Source organism: Aspergillus aculeatinus, assembly GCF_003184765.1.
Source record: "Aspergillus aculeatinus CBS 121060 unplaced genomic scaffold BO66scaffold_84, whole genome shotgun sequence".
Lineage (NCBI taxonomy): Eukaryota > Fungi > Ascomycota > Eurotiomycetes > Eurotiales > Aspergillaceae > Aspergillus > Aspergillus aculeatinus.
This window is the reverse complement of record NW_020291553.1, coordinates 24,465-51,590: the sequence shown is the minus strand read 5'-3', so window position 1 is coordinate 51,590 and position 27,126 is coordinate 24,465. Positions and strand designations below refer to the sequence as shown.

At 52.2% G+C, this 27,126-nt stretch overlaps 8 protein-coding genes across 8 annotated transcripts; 5 read left to right on the top strand and 3 right to left on the bottom strand.

The window, feature by feature from the left end:
* BO66DRAFT_244026 (hydrogen/calcium exchanger domain-containing protein) lies at positions 1–2,474 on the top strand. Its single transcript, XM_025642892.1, has 6 exons — positions 1–80; positions 257–332; positions 392–1,674; positions 1,727–2,068; positions 2,116–2,204; positions 2,260–2,474. The coding sequence occupies exons 2-6, from the start codon at positions 329–331 to the stop codon at positions 2,288–2,290; spliced, it is 1,749 nt and encodes a 582-aa protein (XP_025498120.1). The 5' UTR covers positions 1–80; positions 257–328; the 3' UTR covers positions 2,291–2,474.
* Positions 2,475–3,004: 530 nt separating this feature from the next.
* Positions 3,005–3,361, top strand: BO66DRAFT_444150 (uncharacterized protein; the record flags this gene model as incomplete). Its single annotated transcript, XM_025651569.1, has 1 exon — positions 3,005–3,361. One exon carries the CDS (start codon positions 3,005–3,007, stop codon positions 3,359–3,361), a length of 357 nt encoding a protein of 118 aa, XP_025498119.1.
* Positions 3,362–6,072: 2,711 nt separating this feature from the next.
* Positions 6,073–11,374, top strand: BO66DRAFT_406488 (uncharacterized protein; the record flags this gene model as incomplete). Its single annotated transcript, XM_025649018.1, has 7 exons — positions 6,073–6,508; positions 6,567–8,246; positions 8,291–8,307; positions 8,806–8,889; positions 9,059–9,215; positions 9,312–9,423; positions 9,541–11,374. 7 exons carry the CDS (start codon positions 6,073–6,075, stop codon positions 11,372–11,374), a joined length of 4,320 nt encoding a protein of 1,439 aa, XP_025498118.1.
* Positions 11,375–13,289: 1,915 nt separating this feature from the next.
* On the bottom strand, positions 13,290–15,454 carry yap1 (putative bZIP transcription factor AP-1/Yap1). Its single transcript, XM_025642891.1, has 3 exons — positions 14,782–15,454; positions 13,540–14,717; positions 13,290–13,488 (listed from the first exon to the last, which is right to left on the bottom strand). Exons 1-3 carry the CDS (start codon positions 15,262–15,264, stop codon positions 13,338–13,340), a joined length of 1,812 nt encoding a protein of 603 aa, XP_025498117.1. The 5' UTR covers positions 15,265–15,454; the 3' UTR covers positions 13,290–13,337.
* Positions 15,455–16,143: 689 nt separating this feature from the next.
* On the bottom strand, positions 16,144–17,020 carry BO66DRAFT_243929 (uncharacterized protein). Its single transcript, XM_025642890.1, has one exon. It carries the CDS (start codon positions 16,842–16,844, stop codon positions 16,386–16,388), a length of 459 nt encoding a protein of 152 aa, XP_025498116.1. The 5' UTR covers positions 16,845–17,020; the 3' UTR covers positions 16,144–16,385.
* A 597-nt stretch (positions 17,021–17,617) lies between these two features.
* Positions 17,618–18,907, top strand: BO66DRAFT_396284 (uncharacterized protein). The gene is made up of 3 exons (XM_025648433.1): positions 17,618–17,730; positions 17,781–18,522; positions 18,582–18,907. Exons 1-3 carry the CDS (start codon positions 17,680–17,682, stop codon positions 18,668–18,670), a joined length of 882 nt encoding a protein of 293 aa, XP_025498115.1. The 5' UTR covers positions 17,618–17,679; the 3' UTR covers positions 18,671–18,907.
* Positions 18,908–19,956: 1,049 nt separating this feature from the next.
* BO66DRAFT_475899 (uncharacterized protein) lies at positions 19,957–21,500 on the top strand. Its single transcript, XM_025653284.1, has 3 exons — positions 19,957–20,975; positions 21,071–21,196; positions 21,263–21,500. The coding sequence occupies exons 1-3, from the start codon at positions 20,018–20,020 to the stop codon at positions 21,439–21,441; spliced, it is 1,263 nt and encodes a 420-aa protein (XP_025498114.1). The 5' UTR covers positions 19,957–20,017; the 3' UTR covers positions 21,442–21,500.
* Positions 21,501–23,079: 1,579 nt separating this feature from the next.
* On the bottom strand, positions 23,080–26,515 carry BO66DRAFT_243888 (putative C6 transcription factor). The gene is made up of 2 exons (XM_025642889.1): positions 24,751–26,515; positions 23,080–24,701 (listed from the first exon to the last, which is right to left on the bottom strand). Exons 1-2 carry the CDS (start codon positions 26,121–26,123, stop codon positions 23,156–23,158), a joined length of 2,919 nt encoding a protein of 972 aa, XP_025498113.1. The 5' UTR covers positions 26,124–26,515; the 3' UTR covers positions 23,080–23,155.
* Positions 26,516–27,126: the final 611 nt, after the last annotated feature.

Sequence of the window (27,126 nt, the reverse complement as noted above, 5' to 3'; positions counted from 1 at the left end):
CGCAACTCTCCACCGCTTCAGCCACACTTCTCAAGACTTCATCGCTTTCTCTCTGCTTGCTTCAGACTCCACGTCAATTTGTAAGTGCCTGAACGGCTTCATTCCCATTGGATCATTGCTGCAATGACAGCTGTGTACCATTCTGTTGGGTCGCCTAACAAGCCTCGGCGTGCTGCGCACCTGAAGCTTGTTGGATCGCCATGCCATCGCCCCAAAGATCTATTACTTGATCGCCTGTCGCCTAATGTCTATGTAGTATAAGAAGCTCGTCCTCAATCCTCCAGAGCCATTTCAGTTCTGAACAAAAACATCCACTCCCACCGTAATAATGCGTGAGCCTGCCCCTTTTTCGTGCGATGGGGCCATTTGCTGACCGTGCTCCCGGCATCAGATATATACCGACGACAGGCCAGAAAGCTGGCCTGGTATGACAATGAAGGCGAACCCTCGACACATAATCCCTTCAAGAAATTCCGGGCGCGACCGCGGCGGACCAACTCCATTCAACTGGAGAACCGACTCACTCCTGTGGTTTCCGAAGGTGGTTTGCGACTCTCCGAGGAGCGCCGACGTCGGAGAGATATGACCCAAGGCCTGGCCGGTCCAGAGCATGCGGATACCTTCCCACCCCAGTCTGCCGGTACAGATCAGTTGAATCGCATTGACAGCGCCGAAAAGGCCGACACCGAGCGGTCGCTGCGCAGCCATGACCCCATCAATGTGCCGCAACCCGATCAGCCCGACGAGGCGCGACCACGAAAGCGAAGGACTTTTTTGGACAACACGTTCCGATCCAGCGCTGACGAGGATCGCATGACCGCCGACTCCAGCAAGTCTATGCCCGACAAGCAAAAATTTACTGCCGTCGGACAACTGAAAGCCACACTGTTCAATTCCTGGATCAATGTTCTACTCTTCGCCGCACCCGTGGGAATTGCGTTGAATTATGTCAACGTCCCTCCGGTGGCGGTCTTCGTGGTCAACTTCATCGCCATTATTCCCCTTGCCGCCATGCTGAGTTATGCGACCGAGGAGATCGCTATGCGTACTGGCGAGACCATCGGTGGTCTTCTCAATGCTACCTTCGGTAACGCGGTAGAACTGATTGTCGCGATCATCGCCTTGGTTGACGGAGAAGTCGTGATTGTGCAGACGTCCTTGATCGGTAGTATGCTGTCCAACCTGCTCTTGGTCATGGGTATGTGTTTCTTCTTCGGCGGCATCGACCGCCTGGAGCAACACTTCAATCCCGTGGTTGCACAAACTGCAGCCAGTCTTTTGGCGTTGGCTGTGGCCAGTCTTATCATTCCTACAGCTTTCCATGCTTGGTCAGATGCTGGAGAGACTGGAATTGCGGAACTGTCCCGCGGCACCAGTGTTATCTTACTGGTTGTATATGGATGTTATCTGTTCTTCCAGCTCAAGTCGCACACAGAGATCTACAACGCCCCTAGCCCCAAGGTGGAAAGAAGACGCCAGAAAATCAACGAAGGCGACGCCAGTCGGGGGATCGCGCAGATTGGCAAGATGACGGCCTCGATGGCTGGTGAGCATGCCCAGAAGGTGGAGCTTCAGGAACCAGACGATGAGGAACAGCCTCAGCTCAGCATCTGGGTGGCCGTGCTGACACTTGTCATCTCGACTGTCTTTGTTGCGCTTTGTGCCGAGTTCATGGTATGCTTGATCCTTTGCCTCATCTTACTTCGACAACGGCTAATTTGGTCAGGTTGATTCTATCGATGCTCTCACGCAGACCGGCAACATCTCGGAGACCTTTGTGGGATTGATCCTTCTTCCCATTGTTGGTAACGCGGCCGAGCACGCGACGGCTGTCACTGTGGCTTGCAAGGACAAGATGGACTTGGCTATCGGCGTGGCCGTCGGCTCAAGTATGCAGATCGCGTTGTTGGTGTTGCCCTTGATCATTGTGATCGGGTGGGGAATGGGTCAGTCTAGTTGTCGAGGAGAAGAGTCGAGACCAATCGCTAACAGCTGCTTAGGCAATGATGACATGACCCTCTACTTTGACGGTTTCCAGGTGATCCTACTATTTGTTGCTGTTCTTCTGGTGTGTACCTCAACACCTGCGCCGTGGACATGCACTAACCTCCGCAGGTCAACTATCTCATCGCCGATGGAAAGTCGCACTGGCTCGAGGGTGTTCTACTCATGATGATGTACTTGATCATCGCCGTGGCTGCTTGGTAAGAAGAGCCCCTGACTTTCATACCTTGAAGCTATGCTGACTTCCATTGCTAGGTTTTACCCGAGCAAGACCACCGTCACTTAGTCGTGGCCGATCAGGGGGCGCCACATTCATACTAACTAACATAATCGTTTAACTGCCATGTCATGTACCATATTTGAAGTCACGATTTGATTAGATCTTTGTGTCTTTCTCTTGATACCGTTTCTAGTGTCTTTACGGAGGGCTTTTTGAGACTATTACAGTTTCCATTGGGGATACCCGATCAATCTTTGAGACTAGCATATGCATTTCACTAATACCATTCTAATAATTGTTCATCTCCATCTGTCCTGAAACCTACTTGGATGGATCCTGGTTCTTTTTGTGCCAGGCAGATGCATTCGAGACTGCGGTGTTCTGTCTGCTCCCGTTGAACGGAAGACAGTTTGTCTCTGCTCTTTCATCCAGAATGAGCAAACGCACTTCCGTTTGTTATCGACCTCACACTACCTTGCGTGAGCACCCCTGGGCTCCACAGGAGCCTGAACGACAAACGACCGACTTTCATCAGTCCAGGGATCTCACCAGCCTTCTTTCTTCCCTTTCGCTACCAGCTGAACTTCTCTGCAGAGCTAAGCGGCATAAGTATCGCTTGTTGTCCGCTGCCAACATCCCCTCTTTTCTGTGACCATTTCTCTTCCTCTTGTATATTTCTTCCTGCTTGCTAAAGCTCTGTCAAATACACAGACTGGAACTTTCCTTCCCTCCATTCTATAAATACCGTCGGTCTTTCACTCACACACTACACTGCCCATCATGCTCGATTCCTTAGACCCTCAACAGTCTTCAAACAGCAGTGTCATGTCATTCATCACCGCTGGCAACCCCCTGGAGTCATCCCCCTTCGCTTCATCACTTCTGCTCTCTCTCGTATATTACAATGCGCTTTTTCTTCTGTTTGCTGTGCTCGAACTCCTCGTGCTTCGGCTGATTCGCATCATCTTCCCAGGGATCAACTCGGATCTGTACCACATCATCGAATTTTCAATTTCCAGCGTCATCCAAGTACCGACTTTCCTGGGTATTGCTTCAATCTATTATATCATTTTCATTCTCGCGCCCACGAGTATTCTTCTGTTGATCATCCACGCTCGCATGCCAGCGGATCATTAAGACGATACCCCTTGTCCGCAGACACAAATCCACGTTCTATGCTCCTTTCCTTGGCTCTCCTCGACCGATTGCAGTTTCTAAAAGAGCTCGAAGCATCGCAGCCCGGGAACTCCCCGTTGCAGCAATCATAGTTGCGGAACAAGTCCGGGGAAGGGGGCGGAAGGCTCAACCGACTGCTGCCCCATATCCTCACTCTCCTTCATACACACAATCCGGTCGCTGTCTGATCTCAAGTGATAAACAGCATCTTACGTTTGCTTGACCTTGAGGACCGTGCGTGAGCGCTTCTACACCCCAATACTCAAACTTGGCAACGAGAGTTAACCTTATCTATTTCTGCTATTTACTCTTATGACTGCGTCTGAAACCGTCGTTGCACCATCCATCCACTTAGTGTAATCGATAACCTCAACAATTACTGATACCCCTCGAGAAAGTGGCTCTGGCAGATTGTTGCTACGACTCAATCGAAATGGCAACCGCGATCTGTTCAGATATATCCGAGATAGTTGTGATCTCATCGGTGCAAGTAGTCCCCGAGCGGCCGGGGCGTCCTGCATATTTAGCTGCCCCGCAGGTAAAGGCATCGTCCTTCAGGTGGACTCGATATCCTAAGAACCATTACGAATCGATTCACCCGTTGAATTGTTCTTGCATGGCCTTGAATTTACCGTGGAGGGCACCTTTAACGCCCTTCGCGCGAAGAAATTTTCGCCACACCGCCGTGCAATGGCTTGCGACAATGGTTCGTCCACAAAGCGATCTTCAACTCTGTCGCAGAGCATGTACTGTATACTCCACAGAGCGCAAAAACGCACGAGGGGTCGATTCCAGAACTCTAAGTGAATTGTATGCACTTGGCGGTGAGTTGCATGCCCCAAAGAGTGCGGGCATCGAGCTAGGGTATTGGGCATAATCACTCTCAATTCGCGTTTAGCTCAGTCCATGGCAATCGGAACGGTATCAACGCTAGCATCGAGCTGAGCCAGCTTCGAACAGGACTAAGAAGTTGAAGCTTGAAATTCCCGGCAAGTGCACGGTACCGATGAACCAGAGTGAGGTTTCAATCAACTCACTAGCGTGATGACGAGAACGAAACAGTAAGAACGAAACATTAGCGAAAAATCAGCCTCGAATGTCGAAGTTGTACACATTATAGACAAAGGTCAGAAGACTCGATGCTATATGCCCTTCAGTTGGCATTCGTCGGGTCGCTGGAAGCTACTGTCACGGTAGCATGTTTCTTTTATCCACAAACGGTGGACTATTACAAATATGACAGGACACGGCGTGCTACCGACGAAAGGGGGAAGCTCCATGCCTCGCTCTCCCAATTTTACGCAGAGTGTACCATGCTCAAGGTGTGTACAATATCAATTTGTCTGAGTTAAGGACCGATACTTGAAATTCACGGAAAGGACGTGGCCCTCGATATGAGCTTTACAACTCTTGGCTCTTATTGGGAACGTTGCGAAGAGTCTCTGGGCTTTTTGTGGTGGTCAAGGTTGCGAACTATCTCTAGGGAAGACGCCGCCGAAACGCCAACTGGTGCTCGGATTCCCTTTGATAGGTATGATATCATCTTGTTATCAGTCATGTACAACAGAAATCCCCAACTTCTCTCAAATCTCCTCATTCACTTTCTCTTCGGCCTTCCCATGCTCTCTGTTCCCGCCCCGCCGAAACCTCCGATAGTCCATGACTACGAAGCAATTTAACCCCGTCAAGCACGCTATCTCAACGCTGCACCCTCATGCTTGCCAGGGCCGTATCTGCAACTGGTTCATCAGCTTCACCCGAGGTCATTGTAAACGGGAATGGGGTCAGGCTTACTTACTCGTCCTTGTCGAGACATACAAGCCGACCGGGCGAAAAGCCCTCAGCTCGAAGGGTTAGAAGCCCAGGGTGATCAGACAATGAGGAGTCAGAATCCCTGAGCAAACATTCTGCATATGCTCATGAGGACGCGGCGCTCTTTGCCCACATGAAAACGGCCAATTATCAGGATATTGTCGGGTGAACGTGCCAGATGCTACTCGTCCTGTTTCAATATCTATGATTTTATGCTTAGCTTGTCGGCACGTCCCTCTGGGACCCAGCCAGAGAACGAGGTAGTCAGCTATTGTACTGTCGCCATAACCAGCCGATTACCTCTGACACTTCTGAATCCTATTCTAACTTCACGAGCAATTTTGGATAATATTGCTAGGTATGAGCCGGAAAATCGCAGTATCTGTTCCAAGCACGGTTGTCAAGTTTGGAACGGATCTTACACCGGCCGGCCGTTCATTACACCTGGTACCATGGAGAGATCCTCGTGATGGCGGTTGAATACATGGACAAGGCCTGCAAAGATATCTGAAAGCTTTGAAAGAATTAAAGGTGAGCTCTGAAGGGAGAGGATGAGGCCACATCTGGGGGACTTTCGGCGAGTTCCTTGCACTGCAAGCTTTAAAGTGAGCGTCGAGGCTAGAGAGCATTTTAGACAGAACATCGCTTGCACCATCTCTTTGAAAGTGTCAGACTTGGATCAAAAAGGAAAAAACATCATCTGTTGAAAGCGAAAGGTGGTGTGTTAATGGGATGGAAATTGGTGATCAGCAGTCAGGGCGGGCCAGTCGTCGTCACCAGCGAATTTCCCCTCCTCTCTTCCCTCCCTCCCTCCTGCTTCTTCCCTTGGATTGTACTCTTCACTTCACTGCGAATACACAATGTATCTGGACTTCACTACCAACCTAGGTCTGAGCTCACTTTTGACCACCGTACTCTCCGTTCTTACGCCCAACAAGCAGGCCAGCGTTCTCCATCAACCTGTTCTTCCTCCATCTTATCCACTGGCAGTGCGAAGCCCATACCTATCAACATGGGTGCCGAGCGATCAAGTCGGGAGACTCCCTGAGGCCGAGCCACAGTTCTGGACTGGCCAGAATCTTACCTGGTCCATTATGGCTCGTGTAGATGGCCAGGCTTATAGTCTGATGAACGTCAAGGGCTCTGATAAACTCATTCGCCCTGCTACTGTTCGCAGTGCAGAATACACTGCCACACACTCCATCTTCACTCTCACTGCTGGCTCGGTGACACTTACACTAGACTTCTTTTCACCCATCTCGCCCTCTAACTACCTTCGCCAGTCCCTACCATTCAGTAAGGCGGGCTCTATGCATGACACTCGTCGGCTGCGTGCTGACTATCTTACCTTCAGGCTATCTGACAGTCTCGATTTCTGGAGCGTCATCCAACAATGTTCAGATCTACTCGAGCATTGACAAAAGCTGGACAGGAAAGTCAGAATCTACGTCTTGTGGCTTTCTTTATGCGAATGCTACTGCTATGTACTCCTTACGATCGGAGAATGCGATTCCGTACTCCGAGGAAAGTGACATGGCAGCTTGGGGCGAAGCCGTCCTAGCCTCTCAATCTACCTTGTACTCAAGCCTCTCGTATGCCTCGGGAGAACGAAAAGATGTGCAGTCCCAATTTGCGAAAACTGGAAAGCTAGATAATGCCAACCAATTCCTGACGACTGGGGGTATTGTTGCTGTTGCTCACGACTTAGGATTTCTTGTGAACGCGCAGTCCGTAACTTTTGCCGTTGGGCATGTGCGCGAAGAGTCAATCAACTACTTCGGGAGGCCGTATACAGGATACTACCGGGCCTTGTACCCCAGAACAGAGCAAGCAGTTGCGCACTTCTTAAATGATTACCCCGATGCTCTTCGAGAGTCACACGCTCTTGATTTGGAGATGGCGAAACAGGCGGCCGCCGTTGCAGGGCAGAAATACGCTGACATTGTGACTTTGTCGAGTCGGCAGGCCTATGCAGGGATTGAGATTACCATTCCTAATGACACGCTGAATATCACAGATGTGTTAGCGTTCATCAAAGAGCTTTCCAGCGATGGCAACATCAACACGGTGGACGTCATAATGCCTGCTTTCCCTATCTACTATATTCTGGACCCAAACTATATCCGACTTCTGCTAGAGCCCATGATGAGGTACCTCGCCGCCGGACGCTGGCGGCAGCCTTACGTGATCCATGATATGGGCTCACATTATCCGAATGCAGTTGGCCACGACAATCAACAAGCAGAACCAATGCCAATCGAGGAATGCGGGAACCTATTGGTTCTCGTACTCGCCTATGTTCGTGCCACGGGAGATACAGACTGGGCGTCCCAGTACACCGAGCTTCTCCAGGGCTATGCAGATTATCTGGTCGATAATGGCATCGACATAGCTGAGCAGTTGTCATCCAACGACGCCGCTGGACCTCTGGCCAATGAGACTAACCTTGCGATCAAGGCTGCCGTTGGTATCAAGGCATTCGGGGAGCTGACAGGCTTCTCCGAATACTCGCGTGTTGGCGACAAAAGAGCCGAGCTGCTGTTCTCTCGGGGATTGGGGGTGGACGCGCAAAAGACACACTTTGCGCTGCAGTACCCAGGAAAGCCGGCCTCCTGGAAGATTCCGTACAATCTCTACCCTGATGTGTTGTTAGGCCTACGCACCTTTCCCAAGGCCGCATATGACATGGAAAATACTTTCTTCAAATCGGTCCGAGCGGAGTATGGTGTACCCTTGGATGACCGACAGGACTGGGCCAAGTCGGACTGGAACATGTGGCTGGCTGGGACGTTGGACTCCACCACCCGCGATGAGTTCGTTGACGACTTGTGGAGATATATGACCAACGGCAAACATCACTGGCCGTTTTCCGATCGCTACATCGCCACATCAGCGAAAGGAGGCCGCTCGGGGGTCCCTGTCTTGTGTCGAGCGCGGCCTACAGTGGGAGGGCATTTTGCTTTGTTGGCACTGCAGGGTCCTCGTTGTCTGCAGCAGGCCGTGTATAGGAGACTTGAAGTCCTGGAGGAAGAAAGTGAGTATGAGCAGATGTCTCTGAGCTCTGAGCTCTGAGGTCAGATACCAATGAGGAGCATGTATGTATGCAATGTAGTTTGGTAGCCTGTCGGTGCTTTTCAAGGTCTTGTGTTACAGTGTAGAAGGGGGTGGTTTGCTTCCACCACCAGCCAGGTTGGCCGGTCTGAATTGAATACTGCACAAGCTCCTTTGTTCATTTAGTGGCACAGCTAAGTTAGAGTGTGCGTGTCTTATTTGACCGTCAATCCCTTGCGCCCTTTATTTGGATTAATTGGATTATTTGGTTAGTAGAGCATGGAGAGAAAAAGAGCTGCCCCTGGTGGATGCTTACCTAAGCGGGGATGTCGTTGTGTTGCCAAAGACGGCAAACCCGTCAAACCAAACCTCTCTTGGGTGTCCGTTGCTTCAACCACTCACTGCTGCTTGCTGGCTGTTGCTGTTCTCCTCCCAGAATCCCCCCATCTTCTTCCCTCACTTACTCCCCATTCCCACTCTTCTTCTGCTTTGTGTCTCTCTCCCCATCATCTCCTTCTTCTCTTGCTGCCTGTCTTTTACAGCCTCTTTCTGCTTTCTTCAATTTCCTCACCCTTGATTCTCCGTCGCCCCCCCTCCCCGTCATTAGATTCTCCCCCATGGCTTCTGTACGTCTTGCCTGATCGCCTCTTCAGCTTAGCTGCTCATGCTCAACGTCATGGCTGCTTCCTCCCCTCTATCCTTTTCTCCATCCATGCGTTTGGCAATCCTCCGCACGCGCTCGCTTGAGGTATAGCTTTTGCAGCTCACTGACTGATCTTCGACCTCTCTCTCTAGCCCCGTCCTCCTCACAACTTTGGTCCTCAAGGCTATCCGCTTCCCAACGGCGCTGTCACTTCTGGCCCTGTCCCCGGCGCCACCCCTCTTCTCCCCAACAATGGCCGCGTCTTGCAAAATGGTCCCGTCAGAGTCCTGTGCATCGCTGATGTTCGAGGTATGTGCTCCGGATAGACCTCCGATGGGTCGGTCGCACCCAGAAAACACGATCGCTGATTTGGAGGAACTTTGTTTTGCTTTTTCCGTGACGTAGGAAATCTCAAGTCTCTGAATGAACTGGCTAGACAGGCCCGTGCGGACCACATTATCCACACTGGTGACTTTGGTTTCTACGATGATACCTCGCTGGAGCGCATTGCGGATAAGTGAGTGATTTCCGGTGCTTCAATGGAGTGTCTTCGTTCGTCTTGAATGCGGCCTCGATGCATGCAACACATGTGATCGGATCGGTTCCCACTGACCGATTGGGCTATCAACTTTAGGACTTTGAAGCACGTGGCCCAATACTCACCTTTGCTACCGGAGAATGTGAAGCGGACGATCGCCCAGACCCCTCCCCAGCAGTCGATCAAGCAACGATTCACCCCCGACCAGCTTCCCCTTTCAGAACTCTCCATGCTGCTGGACAAGCGGCTGACTCTCGATGTTCCGGTGTACACGGTCTGGGGCGCCTGTGAAGATGTCCGCGTGTTGGAGAAGTTCCGCTCGGGGGAGTACAAGGTCAACAACCTGCACATCATCGATGAGGCCAACTCGCGACTGCTAGACATCGGTGGCGTCAAGCTGCGTCTGTTGGGTCTGGGTGGCGCTGTCGTGATGCACAAGCTATTCGACAATGGCGAGGGCAAGACTACGATTGCGGGCGGTCAAGGTACTATGTGGACGACCCTCTTGCAAATGGGCGAGTTGATCGACACGGCCAACCGTGTGTATGACCCGTCTGAGACCCGCGTCTTCGTCACGCATGCCTCTCCCGCCCGTGAGGGCATGCTGAATCAACTATCCGTCACCCTCAAAGCCGACTTCTCCATCTCCGCCGGTCTGCACTTCCGCTACGGCTCGTCTTACAATGAGTTTTCCGTCAACCCCTCGCTGGATCACTACCGCGGCAAGCTGGCTGCTTCCAAGGCATCATTCAACGACGTATGGGAGACTGTCCGTGGAGAGGTTGAGACGGCTATCTCTCAGAACGAGGCCCAGAAGACTCTGCTGGACAACGCCCTGGAGGTGGTTAACCGGATGCCTACTGTTGCTAACGGCGGCAATCCCTTTGGTGGGCCTGCTGCTCCCGGCAACGCGGCCGGCCAGGTGGACGAGAGTGCTTTCAAGAACATGTGGAATTTCAACTTGGCGGATGCGGCTTTTGGCTTCCTCGTGCTAGAGATTGAGGCCGGCCGCATTGCGACCGAAATGCGCGCGCAGGGTTTCAACTTCGCTCACCGCACTGGAAAGCCCCAACCTGTGGCCCCTGCCCAAGCTGCCCCCGTCCCTGCTGCTGGTGCTCCCGCCAGTGTCGCCTCTCCCCGCATTCCCGGCGCTGCTCCTCAGTTCGGTCAGGTGCAGCCAGTTTCTGGACGTCCTGGTGCCCCGGCACAGCAACCCCCTCAGCCCACCCAGGCCAAGGCCTCTGCCACCGCCCCCGCCCGCACCTCTCCGGCTCCCGTGATCCCCAAGCCTGCTACTCCCCAGCCTCCTAGCGCTCCTGCCGGCCAGCCCTCCGTGGCCTCTCCCGAGAGAGCCGCTGCCACCGAGCCCAACGGCACCGCTCAGCCTGAAAAGCCGTCTGAGTCTCCCCTACCTAAGCCCGAGAAGAAGGCAAGCAACGGTCTCTTCGTCTCCAACGTCGACAACGAGCAAGCCGTGCGCGATCTCTTCCCCGAGGAAGACCGGGCCAAGATGGTACGAGTGGAGAAGTGGGGAAAGTTCAACCACGTTGTGACCTTTGCGACTGTTGAAGAGGCCAAGGCCGCGCTGGAGCGCCAGCCCGCGGACCACAAAAAGCCCAGCCCACCTGGTCAGCCCCGCAAGCCCAACATCAAGTTCTTCGAGGATCGCGGCAGCCACCGTGGCAATGCCGGCACATGGCAGAGCAGCAACCGCGGCGGTGCCAGCTCCTCTCAGCGCGGATACCAGAGCGGTGGTGCCAGCGACAGTGAGACCAACCGGGGCCGTGGATTTGGCGGACGAGGCCGGGGCCGGGGCGATCGAGGCGGTCGCGGCGGCCGCGGCGGTCGTGGTGGCTTCAACAAGGGTGGCCCGTCCGAGTCTTCGGCTGGGGATAACAAGCCCGTTGCCGCAGCTGGGGGTGACGCTTGAGGTGTAATTGTCGTCGCATCTATTGATTTCATCTCGCCTTCTCCGTCGTCTTCCTCATTCTGTGTCGAAAGCTTTTTCTAACCTTTTTTTTTTCTATCCGTGCTCCTTACCTCTCTTCCTTACTCTCTCATCATGCCTCATCTGTCTCTAGCATCCGTCCTACCCTCAACTCATCACCCACCATGTTCCCTACGAATCTTGCACGGTCTTCGCTTGATACTTTAATCTTCTTTGTGCAGGATCTTTCTTGTCTGCAAAAATGATGTCCTCTTTTCTCTTCCCTTATCTACTTTTTCCACTACCCTTTTTTTCCATTACCTCTTTGAGCGAGATGCGTTTGAATCTTCATTGATTTTTTTTCTCTCGTTCTTCCTTCTTTTTCCATGTAGACATTTACCGTGCAACGATGGTAGGATTGTTCCACTAATAGATCAGTCTATGTCCGGCCCGTCTCAAATCGAGATTCTGGAAAGCCATCGGGAGCTAAGGAGTTTATGTTATTCGTTGGTACAGAAGCCACGGTTGGGGTAAAAGATATGGGGAGCAGCTCCACCGGTCGTGCGGGCGAGGCAAGAGGAGGATGTCAAGATCCGAAAATATGGGTGGGTGGATGAGAGAAGGATTCTCCTGAGGGCGGCAACGATTAGGAAGAGACGAGGGGAAAGGGCACTACGGAAATCCAAAAAATAGGGGATAGGAAAGAAGAAGAGATTTCGAGTCGAGAAAGGAGAGCTGAGCGGTCATGTTTTTCTTCAACTTATTTCTTTTCTTTTCTTTTTTTTTGTACTTTAAATTTCTCTGTTTTCTCTATCGGGAGACGTTACCCAATATCGATACCCTAGTAACTTCATTTTGGGTCTTGGATCTATTCATGGATTGGTGTAGTGCTGAGTAAATGCAGGGCTGGGCATGTGGTGGTCATATATCTCATACATAGTTTGTAGTTTTGGGGGTTGTGATGGGCGGAGTTGCTGGGTTTTGGTGGTGGGATATATTTATTATCCTTGGGCGAGGCCTTCGTGCAAAGCTCGAAACTCGAAGCACAAGGAACGCACTGCATCTACAGCTGAGATCGCGACTACTCAACCCGGGACTATAGGGAGGGATAAAATGGATTTCGTAGCACCGGCTCTGATTACTGATATAAAATGATATAAAGAGCGATGGAACAGGCGTGAAAAACAAAACACCAACAGGATTGAAACCCAAAGCTCGAACCGATCAATTTCCCCCGTAGCCGCCTACCTCTTATTAACGCAGAACGCAGATGCGCCGCAGTGCCTGATAATCAATCCAATCCATTCCCCATGTTGATGAAAAATAAGACCTCCGACGTCCGGCAAGAACAAGATACCTAATCAAGAAGCGCTGATTCCGTGTTTGTGTGAGTGCAAGCAGAACAAAGAGAGGAAGGAGTTTCTTTTTCGATCCAAGTGAAAAGCAAGCAAATCGAGCACATCGAGCACATTGAGAGTTCGAGGAATCAGGTACAGAATTCATACTCCAAAAGCGATGGTGGTGATGTACAATATCTCCCCGCAAGCTCCAGGGGGTACGGAGATTATCGATGAATTAACAGAAGCACGCCTCCCGTGATCATGAAAGTGTGCAGAGAGATGAATAACAAAGACAGAATAGAGAAAGAGAAAGTAGGCAATGAGTGTGGATGGTATATTGTAGTATGTGTGTACATAATTTGTCGGAGAAAACAATACAATATAGAGCTGGTTAGATTATACCGGCTGAATTTGGTCTTCGTTCACATATTGTGGGCTGGCTCTTCATATATGAAGAGCTCCCGTGATCCAAAATGTTTTCCCTGGGGTCATAACGACATCAATAGCGGTAGTATGGTGATTGTATTGTAAAGGGTGGGTATCTGAAACGCATAACGATGGTGTCGGAATCGGTAGCGACGGCGTTGGAATTTCCTTGTCGATAGATCGATGGTGACTTGTATGAACTACTTGGCACGTCCCATGATGTCTTCGACATCTTGCTGATTGACGACCACGCCGCCCTCGGAACACCGAGCCTTCATGCGCAGCTCTGAGCAGAGGTTGTCGACATCGAGTTCGCCATTGCGGAATTTCTCCATGGATTGCAGGCGATCCCTAGACTGCGTTAGTATGCCTTGATTCATGTCACGCGATGAAAGAACGTACCATATCTTGGTGCAACTCATCATCTGTGTCTTGTCTTCCCCAGGAACCACCTCATCTTCATCCAGCTTGCTGTCGATCTCGTCAATCAGACTCCTCTTAGGCTGTTGCTGTTGCTGTTGCTGCTGCTGTTGACCGGCCAATTCGCTGAAGTTGTGCGAAGGACTACCCAAATCCGGCAACGGGAATGCATCGTCGAAGAAAGTGCCAAAGTCTTGTGACAAAATTGCGTCTTGTGGTTCGCGCCAATCTCCGAACAACACCGGGTCAAATTGCCCACCATTCTGCTGAGCCAGGATCTCAAGAGCGGGCTCGGGAGCAGTTTCTGCCGAACCCTGCTCAGGTTGACTGGGCGTATTCGTGACGCTGACACTGCTGTGCCTGACCGCCGGGATAGGATTTTTGATATTGCCACAAGCCATACCGAGCTGTGCGCAAAAGGACTCCTCGCCGTTGATTCCATTATAAGTACAGTTGCTGTGGTCAGTGTGGTGCTTAATTGCGGGCGAGTTGACAGATGGTTCAGGGGAGGTGCCGCTGGAAGAGAGGAACTGGCTTTGGTGAGAGTCGGACGAAGAAGACGGAGAATCAGAATTTGAAACATCTTGTACGGAAGGTGCGTGCTGAGTATTGTGGGTCATTGGAAGCTTGGGCGTGGTACTCTTGGAACCCAAGCGTTCACCGTTAGACTGTGACATGGGGCTAGGCGTATTCGTCGCAGATCCATTGGTCTTGATTCCATTCAGTGAGTCTCGACTCAGAACACCAGGGACACGGGACTCGCTTCGTGAATTGACGTCGTTCTTGAGCTTGTTGTTCTGTTGGTTCTTGCCCCATTGACCGTTGTTAAAGATGTGAGCACCTGGAAGGTCGCCGAATTTGGGGAAGTCGAACATGAAATCATTGTTCTGAAGACCAGTGTAATTTCCCTTGGAGTAGGCTCCAGGGATAGCGTTCATAGCCGAGAGCCCGTTTGTGCTGGTAACCCAGGAAAGACGTTTCCGGTACTCCTTGAGTTCAACCTGCAGACGCTCAATCTGGGCGCGAAGCAAACCATTTTCCTGGTTCGCATCATCCGATGCCTTTTGCAATTCATCCACCTTTGTTTCAAGATCCTTCAAATGCTTCTCCTTACGCTCACGGAATGCCCGTTGAGCTGCGCGATTCTGTGCTTTACGCTTCTATAAAGGAATTAGTACAAGGATGGAAGGGTAGATTACTACGAACGGCGCAGACAAAACGTACCGAGGTGGGTTCCGAAGTCAATGGCTTTCTTCCCGGCTTCTTGGCTGTCTTGTCATCACTCTCCCTTCGTTTCTTGCCAGCGCCTTCATTTTCTTCGGCAGGGCCGTCCATGTCCTTTCTCTTCTCGCCTGCTTCATGATCGTCCGGCAGAGAAAGTCCTTCGGGCAAATCACCGATCAAATTCTCCGTACCTTGAAAGTCAAAGTCAAGCTCTGGGTTGAAGTCGAGGAAAGGACTTTCGTCATCACCATAGCCCAAGGTACCGGAGTTGGGTTGGGTGATGTCAAACCCAGGCGATACATTGTAACTGCTCGAGGATGCATTACCGGGGGTGGAGTCTGGCTCTGAAGTTGATCTCTTGATTTGGTTGTTGGCTTGCTGTTTGGGCGGAGGATTGTTGGAAGAAAGCGCGGCCAGAAGAAGGTCTTGCTGGTCGGGGGAGAGGTACAAGCTGTGTTGATAGAGGGAGTTGTAGTCGGCCATTGTGAAAGGAGGATACGGGTGGTGCTGGAAGGACGCGTTTTCGAAGCGAGAATATGATTAGGCTAACTGGAGAGAATCGGTGATCTGATAGCTACGCTATAGCGTCTCGTATACGAAGCTGATAGGATCAAGTGTCTTGTCAAGAATTTCGATTCGACTGTTCGTTGAGCTATCAGGGCCGGGCTTCCCGCCCGTTCGTTGTATCGATGTTGACCCCAGAGGCTAAATGGAGTGATCGACGGGGCTCCTGAATGATAGGACCCGGAAGAGGAATGAGAGACTCGTTTATGGTAAAGAGGCCGATATCACCGAAGCTGAAATCTGCGAAGACCTGTTGGAGAGGTATTGATGATCAAGGTAAATGAAGTGATGCAGAAGTCCTCAGTGGAAGAGCCTTGCTGGGATTCCGAGAGGTAAGAAAGGATCAGGGACGTTCTTGACCAGGAGCCGTATCGAAGCAACTAGCAAGCGAGTGCACAAGCCGCAACAAAGGCTGACGAATGGCCGAAGGTACCACCGGGATTGGGATAGGTCAGGAGGAGAAGAGGGGCTCGGAGAAAGTGTGGAATAAGGAAAGAAAATGATGATGCAAGCCGGTGGACTGACAATGAAAGGATGGAAGATGGAAGAGAAGCGTAGAGGGAGGGAGGGGGGTGGGGGGTGGGTGGGCGAGGCAGGCGAAAGGACACTAAGGCGAAGACGGTTTCAGGATCATGGGGGGGATGATTCGCTGCCTGGATCGCTGGAGGACTGGAGGACCTAAGACAAGAAAGGCGTAGTTCGGGAATTGAAGGGGAAGTGGTGAGTCTGCAAGTTGAGGGAATACTGAGTAAATTGGATAAATTGGATGAAAGAAGAAAGATGATGGAATGGAGAGGGCGGAGGGACGGAGATTGAGGAGGGGGGCGAGTTGCTGCCTAAGGCGGCAGAGGGCGGTGAGCCTATCTGTGGATGGCTATTGGTGCACAGCAGAAGCGGGGGAGGCACTTGAACCAATAAAGGTAAAGTGCCTAAAAACCCTTGAGAAGGTCTCGCCTGCTTATAAATCGAGGCTGACGATCCTTTTGAGTCTTTTTTTCTCTCTTCGCCCATTCTCTTCCACGTTGATTGATTGGTTTCACTCACTCAGCACTGATATGAAGAAACTGCCTGTCGGGGATACACGCGGCTTCCTCCGTGCTTACTACCGTTGCACCGTTGCACTCAACCAACCATCCCCTAGTTACTGTAAAGTGCAAACCACGCCCTAAGTTACCAACTAGACAATCTATTTGGTTCAACAAGAGTGACTCATCTCGCGCCACAACAAAATTCCCCGTGATGAATGCTGCTACGGACCGTATTTGTACAATCGCGGAATGTATGTATCTGCGTCTTCCGATTATCGGGGCTCTCGTACCACTCGGGTGCCTCGGATCGCACGTTCTTCTATGGAGATGATTCAATGAGACTCTGTTACGGTGGACCATTTCGAGAAACGCCGAGGGCAGCAAGCAGCGATCGTAAATACTCATAGATAAAAAAGAGGCCAAGATGAGGTAGCTGAGAAACTCAAATCTCATCTCGCCGAAACTGCTCATCTCGGTCCAGTGCCACCCGGACAACCGGGGTAAACCGTGGGGATGGAAGGTCAAAGGTCCGCGATTCCGGCTCGAGATCCTAGACGTCGAAACAGGCTCTCCTCAGTACACCATCCATGGGTTGATCAATAAAACCCCAGGCACGAGGGAGGAAGCGCGGGTTGGCTTTATGCTAAGTATAGCAAAAACGCCATCTTCCAGCGACTAGACCCATCCTGCATTATCACTTTCGCCGTAGAAGATGGTCTTGAAGAATTGGAGTTATTGGCGGATCCATCTTGACCCTGCAGGAGCCAATTACCCTCCCCATCGGTTTGCAAAGGTCCCGAAACTGAATGACGTGAGGATCGACTACCGATGGAACGGACGCCAACTAAGCCTCGACCCGTAGTGGGTTGATTGCCCTGATGGAGTCTGGCGTTTGTGCATGGCCGCAATGGCCCCGATGAAGCTTGGGTATTGGGTGCAGTGTTCCATAGTACATAGGAGGGAACCGGCCAGGATGTTGTTGACCGTCACGACATGACCTCGTGTTTCCGCATTCATTGACGTGTGCAGTCTGTCAGCGATAAGCAGCATGAACGAGTCCACGTTTACTGTCGGATTCAGCCGACCTTCCGCTTCAACCATGTGGCGGTGTTGTTAGAAATCACGTGACCAACCAGCCACAGTGGGGCTCCGCCACGCTATCTTATCCCAACGCGACTTCTTATCTGCAACTTCGCGATTCAGCCCAGCCTGTCTTGGTTTGACCATCAATAGACCGCCTCTCCTCATACTTCTTCTCTTTTCCATACCCTCTTTCTTCAGACCCATCTCAACGTTCTTCAGAAATATGTCGGAAATCGCAGCCCTGGAGGCTGAGGTCAAGGAGTTCAAGCTTCAGGTACGACCGCCGCATTTTTAACACCCTCCATTGGATCTGACCATCATCAGCTTGAAACCGTCCAATCGAGTTTGCAGGTAGACCCAGACAACACAGAATTGCAAAGTCTCAAAACTGAGCTGGAAGAACTTATAAACCTTACCGAAACATCCATCGCCGAACTGAAACCGCCAGCGCCACCAGCAGTACCCCAACCAGCCGCGGCGAAGGATAAAGGAGCGAAGGACAGTTATAGCACACAGAGCAACTATCGCAAACCGACCGCTGAGCAGCCCGATGAACCGGCACCATCCTACCAGTCGTCCTTCTCCGTCAACGAAAACGTTCTTGCGCGCTGGGTATCGGGCGATAACTCGTTCTATCCCGCGCGCATCACCTCCATCACCGGCTCCTCGAGCAACCCCGTCTACCTCGTTTCGTTCAAGTCGTACGGGACAGTGGAATCTCTGACTTCCAAGGACATTCGGCCAATCTCCAGCAATGACTCGCGTAAGCGCAAGGCTGATGCAGGCTCAGGCAATTCTTCTTCCCAATCACCGGCACCCCAGCCATCCCACTCGAGCGTGATTTCTGCGGCGGCGGACATCAACCCTGCGTTGGCCAACCAGGCGCGTCAAGAGCCGACCAAGGTGAGCGAGGGGTCCGCACGGCCTACCAAGGCCGCCCGCAAGGTGAAGGCCAACAAGGAGCTGGAGGCGGGCAAGATGAAGTGGAAGGATTTTGCCAGCAAAGGGAAACTCGGACGCAAGAAGGAGAGCATGTTCCGAACAGGAGACGGATTGAATGCTCGAGGTATGCTCTTCTCCCACTTCCTACAATGTGGAGTGTGTTTCAATGACTGACTCGGACAGTGGGCTTTACGGGGTCCGGCCAACAGATGCGCAAAGATCCGACGCGATCGCGACACGTCTACCAGCAAGGCGAGGAAGAAGGATACTAGTTCTCTGAGTGTTGATCGATGGGATACATCCCGCCGTTACCTCGTGTCCTCTACCATGTATCACATCGCTAACGGGCTATGGTGACAGATCTAGTGCAAGTCGATCCTGTCGCAGGAGCGGGGGAGCGATCGTCGATGTCCACACTTGATGTGGTAGGATACCAAAATTTCTGATAACGAAGGACTTTCTCTTTGTAATTTATTCCATTCTTATTCTATTTATTATTACTGCCATGAGATGGATTTGTTCACGTCTTGCGCCTAAAGCACAGGACAGCCGTTGCTATGCTTCTGGTATTGCACGCAACCTAATCAATGCAGCTCAACGTGCCTCCACGTATATAGTAGGAACGAAGCATTCGAGAGAAGATGGACAATAAAGTGCTAGGAGCCTGATAATCGTCGTCGGGGCGATGCCTAGTGTACAGTGCACACAACCCTTGATTTCACGATCTACCAAGGCCTTGAAGGTTGCAGGTAAGGCTGTGGCTCCTCACCTGACTGTTGTCTTCAACACATGAACCTGCTCAAGACGGCTTTCAGGAGGCTAGAATTATTGGAGGGACAATTCGAGCGTGGTTCACAACCCGCATAGTTGGAGGTAGAAATCCTCATTTATAAGCGCCCAACACCGCCACACTCTCAAGATCACTTTGCTTGCAAAGGTGAGCAATGAACTCTTATCATCTCTTAAAATGTTGGCGTCACTTTAACCCTTAATCCCATTGTGACTGTCTCGGACGACTCCCACATGGTATCTACCTCTCCTAGGGTCGACAGTCCTACGAAAGTGCAACATGGCCGTTGATAGTCGCGAAGATCGTTCAGGCTCTCTAGATTTCACTTTTATTTGCAGACCATCTTTTACTTGCTCCTATGATCAAGAGAATGTGTGTTCTGTGGATCAAATTCACAACTCAGGCTGCTTGATGCAGGCGCCAACAAGCCACAGTGTGGCACAGTTGGGAAGTTGCAGTGCGCTCACCAACACATAACCATGTCTAGCATTCAGCGGCGCAGCCTTGTAGTGTTTGTGCGCCAGCCTTGAGCCTTGCAGGCTTTCACTTTACTTAGCTTTGGGAAGACACTCATACCAATGGATGGTCTTTCAAGTATAGCCCCGGCAGGCAACACTTGCGCCATGTGCCATAACACTTTTGCCTTGTCCTTTGAGTTCAATCGATGTTCCAAGAAGAAAGGATAGAAGTCCAAGGGGAAGAAACTTATAAAAGCCAGACTGATGTCGCGGAAACTTCCTTCTCCTACTTCCACTCCAGTGCACACTCTGAGGATCATCCAAGTTATCCAGCATCGACCGATCAAGATCACCCACGCTCATCCGCAAACATGACTGTCGAAACCATCATTGGGTCCTTTCAACACTTCAACATCAATCCGCAATCCCAACCTCTCTGCTTCAACCCTCCAGCCGACCTCAAAGCAACTTGCAGCTCTCTCTCAGAGACCCCAACCTATCTCTTTCGCGTGGCATCAGCGAAGACTAGCGCCCAAACGAGCAGCACATGGGTCCGTCCCAAGAGCACCCTCCCTCACGGGGAAGACATCTTCTCCAACCTGAATGAAGGCAGGAAACGAGACCGCATCGCCGCCCTTCTGAATGACCATCTCTGGTGGAAGGAGCCCCCCAACGACCCCTTCGTTTCATGGACCAGTTCCCTGCTTTTTGCGCTACAGTACATCTACTTCCGCCGCTGGAGCTACCGCGACGGTTCGCCTCTGGACGAAATCAACCTCTACGTGATCGACACCACCAAGTTCCCTCGCGGAACTTTCATCCGTGACCTGGACTTGCTCAATGCCTTCCTCGACAATGATCCGAACCCACAAGGCGACGGTCTGGCAAAGCTGAAGAAATTCCGCGATGCGGAACTCTACTTTGGCGAGTACCTGTCGCAGGGCGCGCTGCAGATCGAGGGCAGATGCCAGGTGATCAATGCGCAGACCCTCTGTGAGGGCAACCGGCTCCGGCGCATCCAGCCCGCATTCGCGGATATCCAGCTCCCCCAGCAGAGACCGCGATGGGCGAACGAGGTCCTTCGCCTGCGCTGGGTGTTGGAGACACGCCGGCAGACTCACCCTGCCGTACCGCATGATCGCATGCAGGCGCTCCGCGAAATTGTGCACTTGTTCGAGAACCCAGCCTGGAGACTTCCCATGGCGGTATACTTTGCAGCGTTGATGGGGGATCTGACTGAAACAGCTACAGCAAGTACCACAACAATACCCGTCGGGGTGTCCGCTGCTGCATTGCTCGAAGAATTGCGATCATATTATGAATCTTCTGGTTCGCCTCCTCCTCCTCCTCCTCCTCCTCCTCCTCCTTCTGGGGCTTCGACTTTTAGTACGAACAACGGATGGCTGACTATAATCGTGCCTTAGATATCGGTCTCGATTGCGACCAGCTCAAAACGAAGATCATCGCCCCCGCAGCGATGCCCGAATTGATCCAGACCGAGAAGATCTTTCGCCGTGTCCACAAAGACTACACTCTGAGGAAGGCACTTGGTCAGTTGTACTCTCTTGGACGATATTTTGTCCTAAGCATAGATAATCGTCTAACCAAAAGACCAGATACCCTAGGCAAAGCCAGGTCATTCCTCGGAAGACTCGGGGGCATAGCGGCCACCGTCTCGGCGGTCGACCCAGACCGAACAGCCACGAAAGAGCTCCTCTCGGAGGTAAACACGATAATCAAGGACTCGAGGTTGATAGTCTGCCTGGATGCGTTCCCACAGCGGTTATCTAGTTAATACGTCCCCTCCAGAAGGGCTGGTGAAGTGTTTCAAGATCGAACGTCCAGATCAACCCGCAGTTTTGCGAGAGCTTATCGGGGGAGGGGGGGGGGGTGGTCACTGGGGCTATCACTAAAGCAGTTCTCCGGTGTACACTACGGCCCACGGTTGTCCCCGATCAGCTGTCTGTCCATTGAGTTTTCAATCAGCAGCTCGGGTTTGGCAGGTTTCTTGGACTCCACTATGCATGCATGTCTGCGCCTTGTTGGTCAATTTAGTTTGCTTGGGGGTTCCATCATATCGATTTAAGGTTCTGGTGGACACGTTAGAGTTGCGATCCGTTGGGGTGGGAATTGAAGCTTGTTTTGACTTCTCATCCTCGTCCTTGTTCTTGAGTTATCGTAGTCACAGGATCCTATGACTTCTGCTGAAAAACAGTACAGTCTGCCGTTTTCACAGCGTTGCGTACTGTACTTCCAAGAAGTCTCGTCTCGCAGGCCCTTCCAAACCCAGACGGTGTCTCAAGATCATGGATACCATTCCTCCCCATGATTCTCTCGGATCTATTTCTGAGGCGAACAGTTCACCGGATTATGAGCACTCAAGAGGACCGATCTTTTCTAGCCATGCAAGTCCATGGACCACCGATATACGAAATCCGGCCATTTCGTCAGCGCAAAAAGGGAGAAAGTGGGAGAGTAAGGCCTGGAGGTTTCGATGCACCCTTGCGCTTGTTGGCGAGCCAACCAACCGTCGCGGTTCAGCCCAATAACTCTTTCCTTGGGAATAAGCATCCTTGGGAATAAGCATGGTGATCACTTATGAGCCTGGCTCGAAGATAAAGCAAGCCTCCGAGTGATACGTTACTTGTATCTGCTTCCGGATCCTGAACTTGCGCTGTATGGTTGGCTGTGCTGCACCTGCCATGGATACCGTACAATTCCAGGGGGGAAATCAATTAAACGGTCTGGGATGTCCTCTGCTGGAGTGGCTTCAACAGACAAGATGATCCGACAGTAAATGCCTCGTACGTGTGTTGATGGTGGGCTGTTGGGTAAATTACCCTCCCTAGAGTCCTCACGCCCTGCGCCACGCTGTGGCGTCCCGACAACAATTCCGCGCCATCGAGACAGTCCGAGCGACACGCTAGTTTGCCAGCGGCATCTCGTGTCCTTCTTTCCTCTACAAGCTAGGTGCATCGTAAGAACAAACAAGAAGATACAAGTGATCAAGGTAATCGTCATAGATTGCTGGAACTGATATGCCTCCGGTCCATCCAAAATAAGATAAACCCCCGAACCGAACCGGACGCCACGCTCGTCAAAATCAACTTGCATGAAACCCCCTTGTCAAGCCATTTCATTCCCATCAGTGTCGTGTCACTCCACAGACAACATTTGCGCCATTGCAAATTCCAATGCTGCTGAAACCAGGAACCAGAAAGAAGACAGAAACAAGAAATGCGACCTGCAGATCCCTCTGATGGGCTTACCCCAAGAGGTTTTCAACCCTCAAATAAACATCGCGTCAATCCCAAAGCATTGCGTGGTCTCGTCAGTCCGCCGAAGCGCGCATACATAATCATACAGCACAGCAGCCGCGCATATAGCGTAATAATACAGCCCAAAAAATGCTCCATCATGGGGGAAAAAACAAAAAAAAAAAAAAGAAACATCGAAGTCGAAAGACAAAGGAAAAAGAAACGAACAAGGCTTATAATCAATCAATGAATTCAGCGGGCAAACTCGGTCCACACGGTGGTGAGCCACCCAGTCGGAGTACTCTCTGGAGAAACCGTGGCTGGTAGTTGATCATACTCGCACCCCTCTAGAAAGGCAAGTACATCGTCTCCACCCAAGCTCGTTGACCACAAGCTATTAGTGTTAACGACTTCCAGTCCATCCACGGTCACTGGTGGGGAGGCGCCAGGGTGGCCGACTGAGCCAGGAGGGGGCAACAATGGCAATCCATGTGATGACGCTGCCGCGTTGATCGGAGGAAGTGATTGAGAATAAGGAGGAGGTGGCTGAGTGCGATTGAGCCAGGAATTCAACGGCTGCAGGCGGTTGGAAGCTGCTCCTGGACCATTGTACTGCGAAGACGCCGGGGTCGATGTAGATGGCGGAACGCCGTATGGTCCAGGCGGTCCCAGCGAAGGAAGGTTGGGGGACGACGAATTATACAACGGCCCATCCGGATGGTGTTGCAAAGACGGGAGAGAGTAAGGGGATTGAGATTGCAAGGAGCGATTAGGTGGCAATGGAAGACTAGGCCGACGTTCGCCGTCGGGTCCGGGCAGCGGCATACCAGGGCTGTTGATAGGGACCCAAGACTCACGTCTGCCCCCCGCGCCATCTAAGGGAGGCTCCCCAGTGTCTCCAGTCTCGCTGCGGACAGCATTACTGCCTGCATCGCTAAGGATCGTAGCCCGTTCACTCGCAGCAGCAAGACCGTCATCGTCGGCGCCACTCTCTGGAAGTTGGTCTTCGATAATACCAAAATCAAGGAACAACTTCTCCAGAAGCTTGAACTCCTCAAGACCGCCGCCCGATCCGCCCTCACGTACAGGGCGAATTCCATTGGCGTGAGCATCGGCCGGGTCAGCCGGTTCCGATTTGCGCGATTGCCGCCGAAAGTCACGTTTGACCTTGGAGAAATACGTGTGCAACCGATTCAAAGTGCGGAACCAGCCACGCGCCATCTTAAGGCGAGGTCGCATCTCACGCAGGACATCAAGTGCTTTCCGGGCTTGCGCTTGTCCCTGCGTGTTTCGATCGCTCATATTCTTCGAGGCCAGAACCCCATCTGGGTCCATGTGCGGAAAATGAGCAGCGTAAATCCCGATGAAGACGGCATTGTACACTGCGAACCCCACGAGAGGGTTTTCTACCAGCACTCCTCGATCCTGGCAAGTCACGACCAGGTCCATCATTTGTCGTGCCGCGCTGAACAACACCCGAGCACTTTCACGCCAGAACCCATCAGCAAGTCCGGCCTTTTCCATTGGAAAGAGCGGCTCATCCAACGGTCCGACAGGTTCGGTGCATCGTACCGGGAGGAAGGGGATGTAAGCACGGTGAAGAACGATTACCGACAGGAAGTGGACCACATGCATGACAGTGTAAGGAGCGAGAGTGTTATTTTTGTACATGATGTGGGTGTCGGTGTTGCGAGGAGAGTACTGAAGGTTGCGGGACAACCCATCCTGGAATTCGCTCAGCATTGCTCGAAGCTTCGAAAAGCGTGATTCAGGGTGCCACGGAGGACATTGCTCAGTTCTACTCACGGTCAGAATAAATCTTGCTAAGGGAATGAGCGCAGACATACCTTCTCCCCCCAGCACACGACCATTTGGCGATGCTGCCCCAGATGCGAATTATACGGATAATTCGACTGTGGACGGACTCTTCAGCACCGACTTCCCAGCGATCGATCTCATCCTCACTCGAGTCTTTCCGACGGGAGATAGGAGACCACGCTTTTGCATCTCCCGGACCAGCACTCGGCATTCGGTCGTCTCCCAAGCCTCCTAAGCTTTGTCGAATACTGGGAATCTGAACTCCCTGAGCACCGAAACTTGTGGGGCGACGCACTGCGGGCTCACTCAAGCGTGACGTTCGAACACGTTCTCCAAAAGCAAAGGCGTTATCACTGGGGAGCTGGATGGCGAGCTCCTTGACGCGAATCATGCGAGGGCGGTACTTGCCGCTGCTCAGACACCGGTCGAGGATGAAACAGGCCCAAAAGGTACGACGTTTCGTCTCTTGGGCGATGACATCGTCGGAAGTTTGTTCCCGTTGCTCGACAGGACGCCTGGGGAGCCCGAATAGGTCGGCTTCCGTTTTGAGAACGGGAGATCGAGGCCCCTCACGAAACGGCATCTCATTCTCCAGCTCAAAGGGCAGACCCATCGCTTGAGAAAGCCGAATGGCCATCCCCACGTATAGCCAAGCACTCCTCCCACGACACATTCCCCATTCATGCAAGGCCAGCATCAGCAAGGCTTGTACGCGCGTCAGATCGGGCACTGCCAGACTAGCACCATCAACGCCGGCCAGCCGGCTGCGCAACGCTGTCGCATAATATTCGGAGGCAACTAGAGGATTGGAGGGGTTTCCAGGGGACGATGGAGAGTGGTATGCGACAAGTTGAGGGTGGAAACGTGCCGTAAGAGCGAGTACACCGAGGGGAATGAGCGAGTTGAGATCTGATTTAGTCGCAGGAGGACTTTGCGCGGGATCGCGTGTCGCATCGGCGTTGTTCGGAGAGGGGTTAGAGGAATTGGAGGAGAGCTGACGCGCTTGGCCGATAAAAGATGCGGGATGTACGAAGGGTAGCATAGTCGCGAAGTGGGATTGGAAAAGATCGAAGACGGCATCCCAAACTTTGTTGGTCAGGATTGATGCATCAAGCACATCGGCACCAATCCTGGACGCATCTTTAGCAGCTGTGGAAGAGAGACCAACGGTCTTGCGTGAGCGTTGTCGCTTGGGGCTGTCCCAATCGCCGTTGCGCTCCTCGCCCTCCGCCAGGGCGGCAAGGTCCCGTTTCGCGGCACCACCGCCCATGCCGATTGCGGGGGCGGGATATACACATTCTCGGCCAGAGGACTCACACGCGCGACAAGTTGTGTCAATGCCAGCGTTCACACATTTGATCTTGCTCCGACGACAGCGAGCACAGGCAATACTAGAGCGCATTGTGATGGAAAGGGTGGGCACGAGAGACGGGCAAGCCGTCTCTCTGATAAGATACGAAGGAAGGAAAGGACGGAGGGGGCAACGATGGTGGGAAAGAAGGGTTGGAGGAAGAGGAGGGACGACAGCCCCAAGGACTGCAGGCACCAAGAGCGAAGAGGTAGCAGTAGTGGTGGTTTGTGTCTCCGCAGGTCGTTACAGTTCCCGTCCGCCGTATTTCTCCGGTCAATTTTCCCCGGGATTCCGAGCCAGACGCCAGACGGTCTGGGTTGCAAGGGGGGACAACAGCGATGCCCGATCTTTTCACGGGCTGTTGTTCGTTGCTCGCTGTCAGTACCACAACCCGGTTTTTGAGAGGGGGGGTGAGGGGGTAGAGCTTTGAGGATCCACCGAGGATGTCCGTGACGAAGCGTGCACTTACAGATCTTTTGAAGGATGTTTATTGGCGTAGGATCTTTGCGTTCTGATGCCGGTAGCACGCAAGGGGAGTCAGGTCTGAAGCCGGGAAGTAGTCGGTCAGTTAGGAGATAGGTGTGGGAGTAGAGGCTGGCGACAGCGATATTGCGATGTTCTCAACCAACGCAGCAAGATGCTAGCAGAAGGGAAGGTATAGAAAAGGAAGGCGAAAAAAGAAAAAGAGAGAAAAAAAATCAAAGAAGTCCAGTTGGAGTGGAGAGGGCGTGGGATGAGTACAAAAAGGAAGAGAGTGGCCGTAGGTAGTAGACGGCCGGGGAACGGGAAAAATGAAACCGAATGCGATAGGCGCGAGAATTCGGGCACACGAGAAATTAAATTAAACCCCCGATGTAAGCAAAGTGTGCGACTGGGGGAGAGAAGGTGGAGGAGGGGGGGAAAGAGTGGAGGAGATGGAAAAAAGGAAGAATCCAGATGGAGTCTGGTCGGGTAAGAAAGGGAGAGTTCGGCGAGGCTAGTGTGGGTGTGGGGGAGAGAATGTAAGGATGAGAGGGAAGTGTGGATGGATGGGGGTGGTTAGAAGAGGATGGGG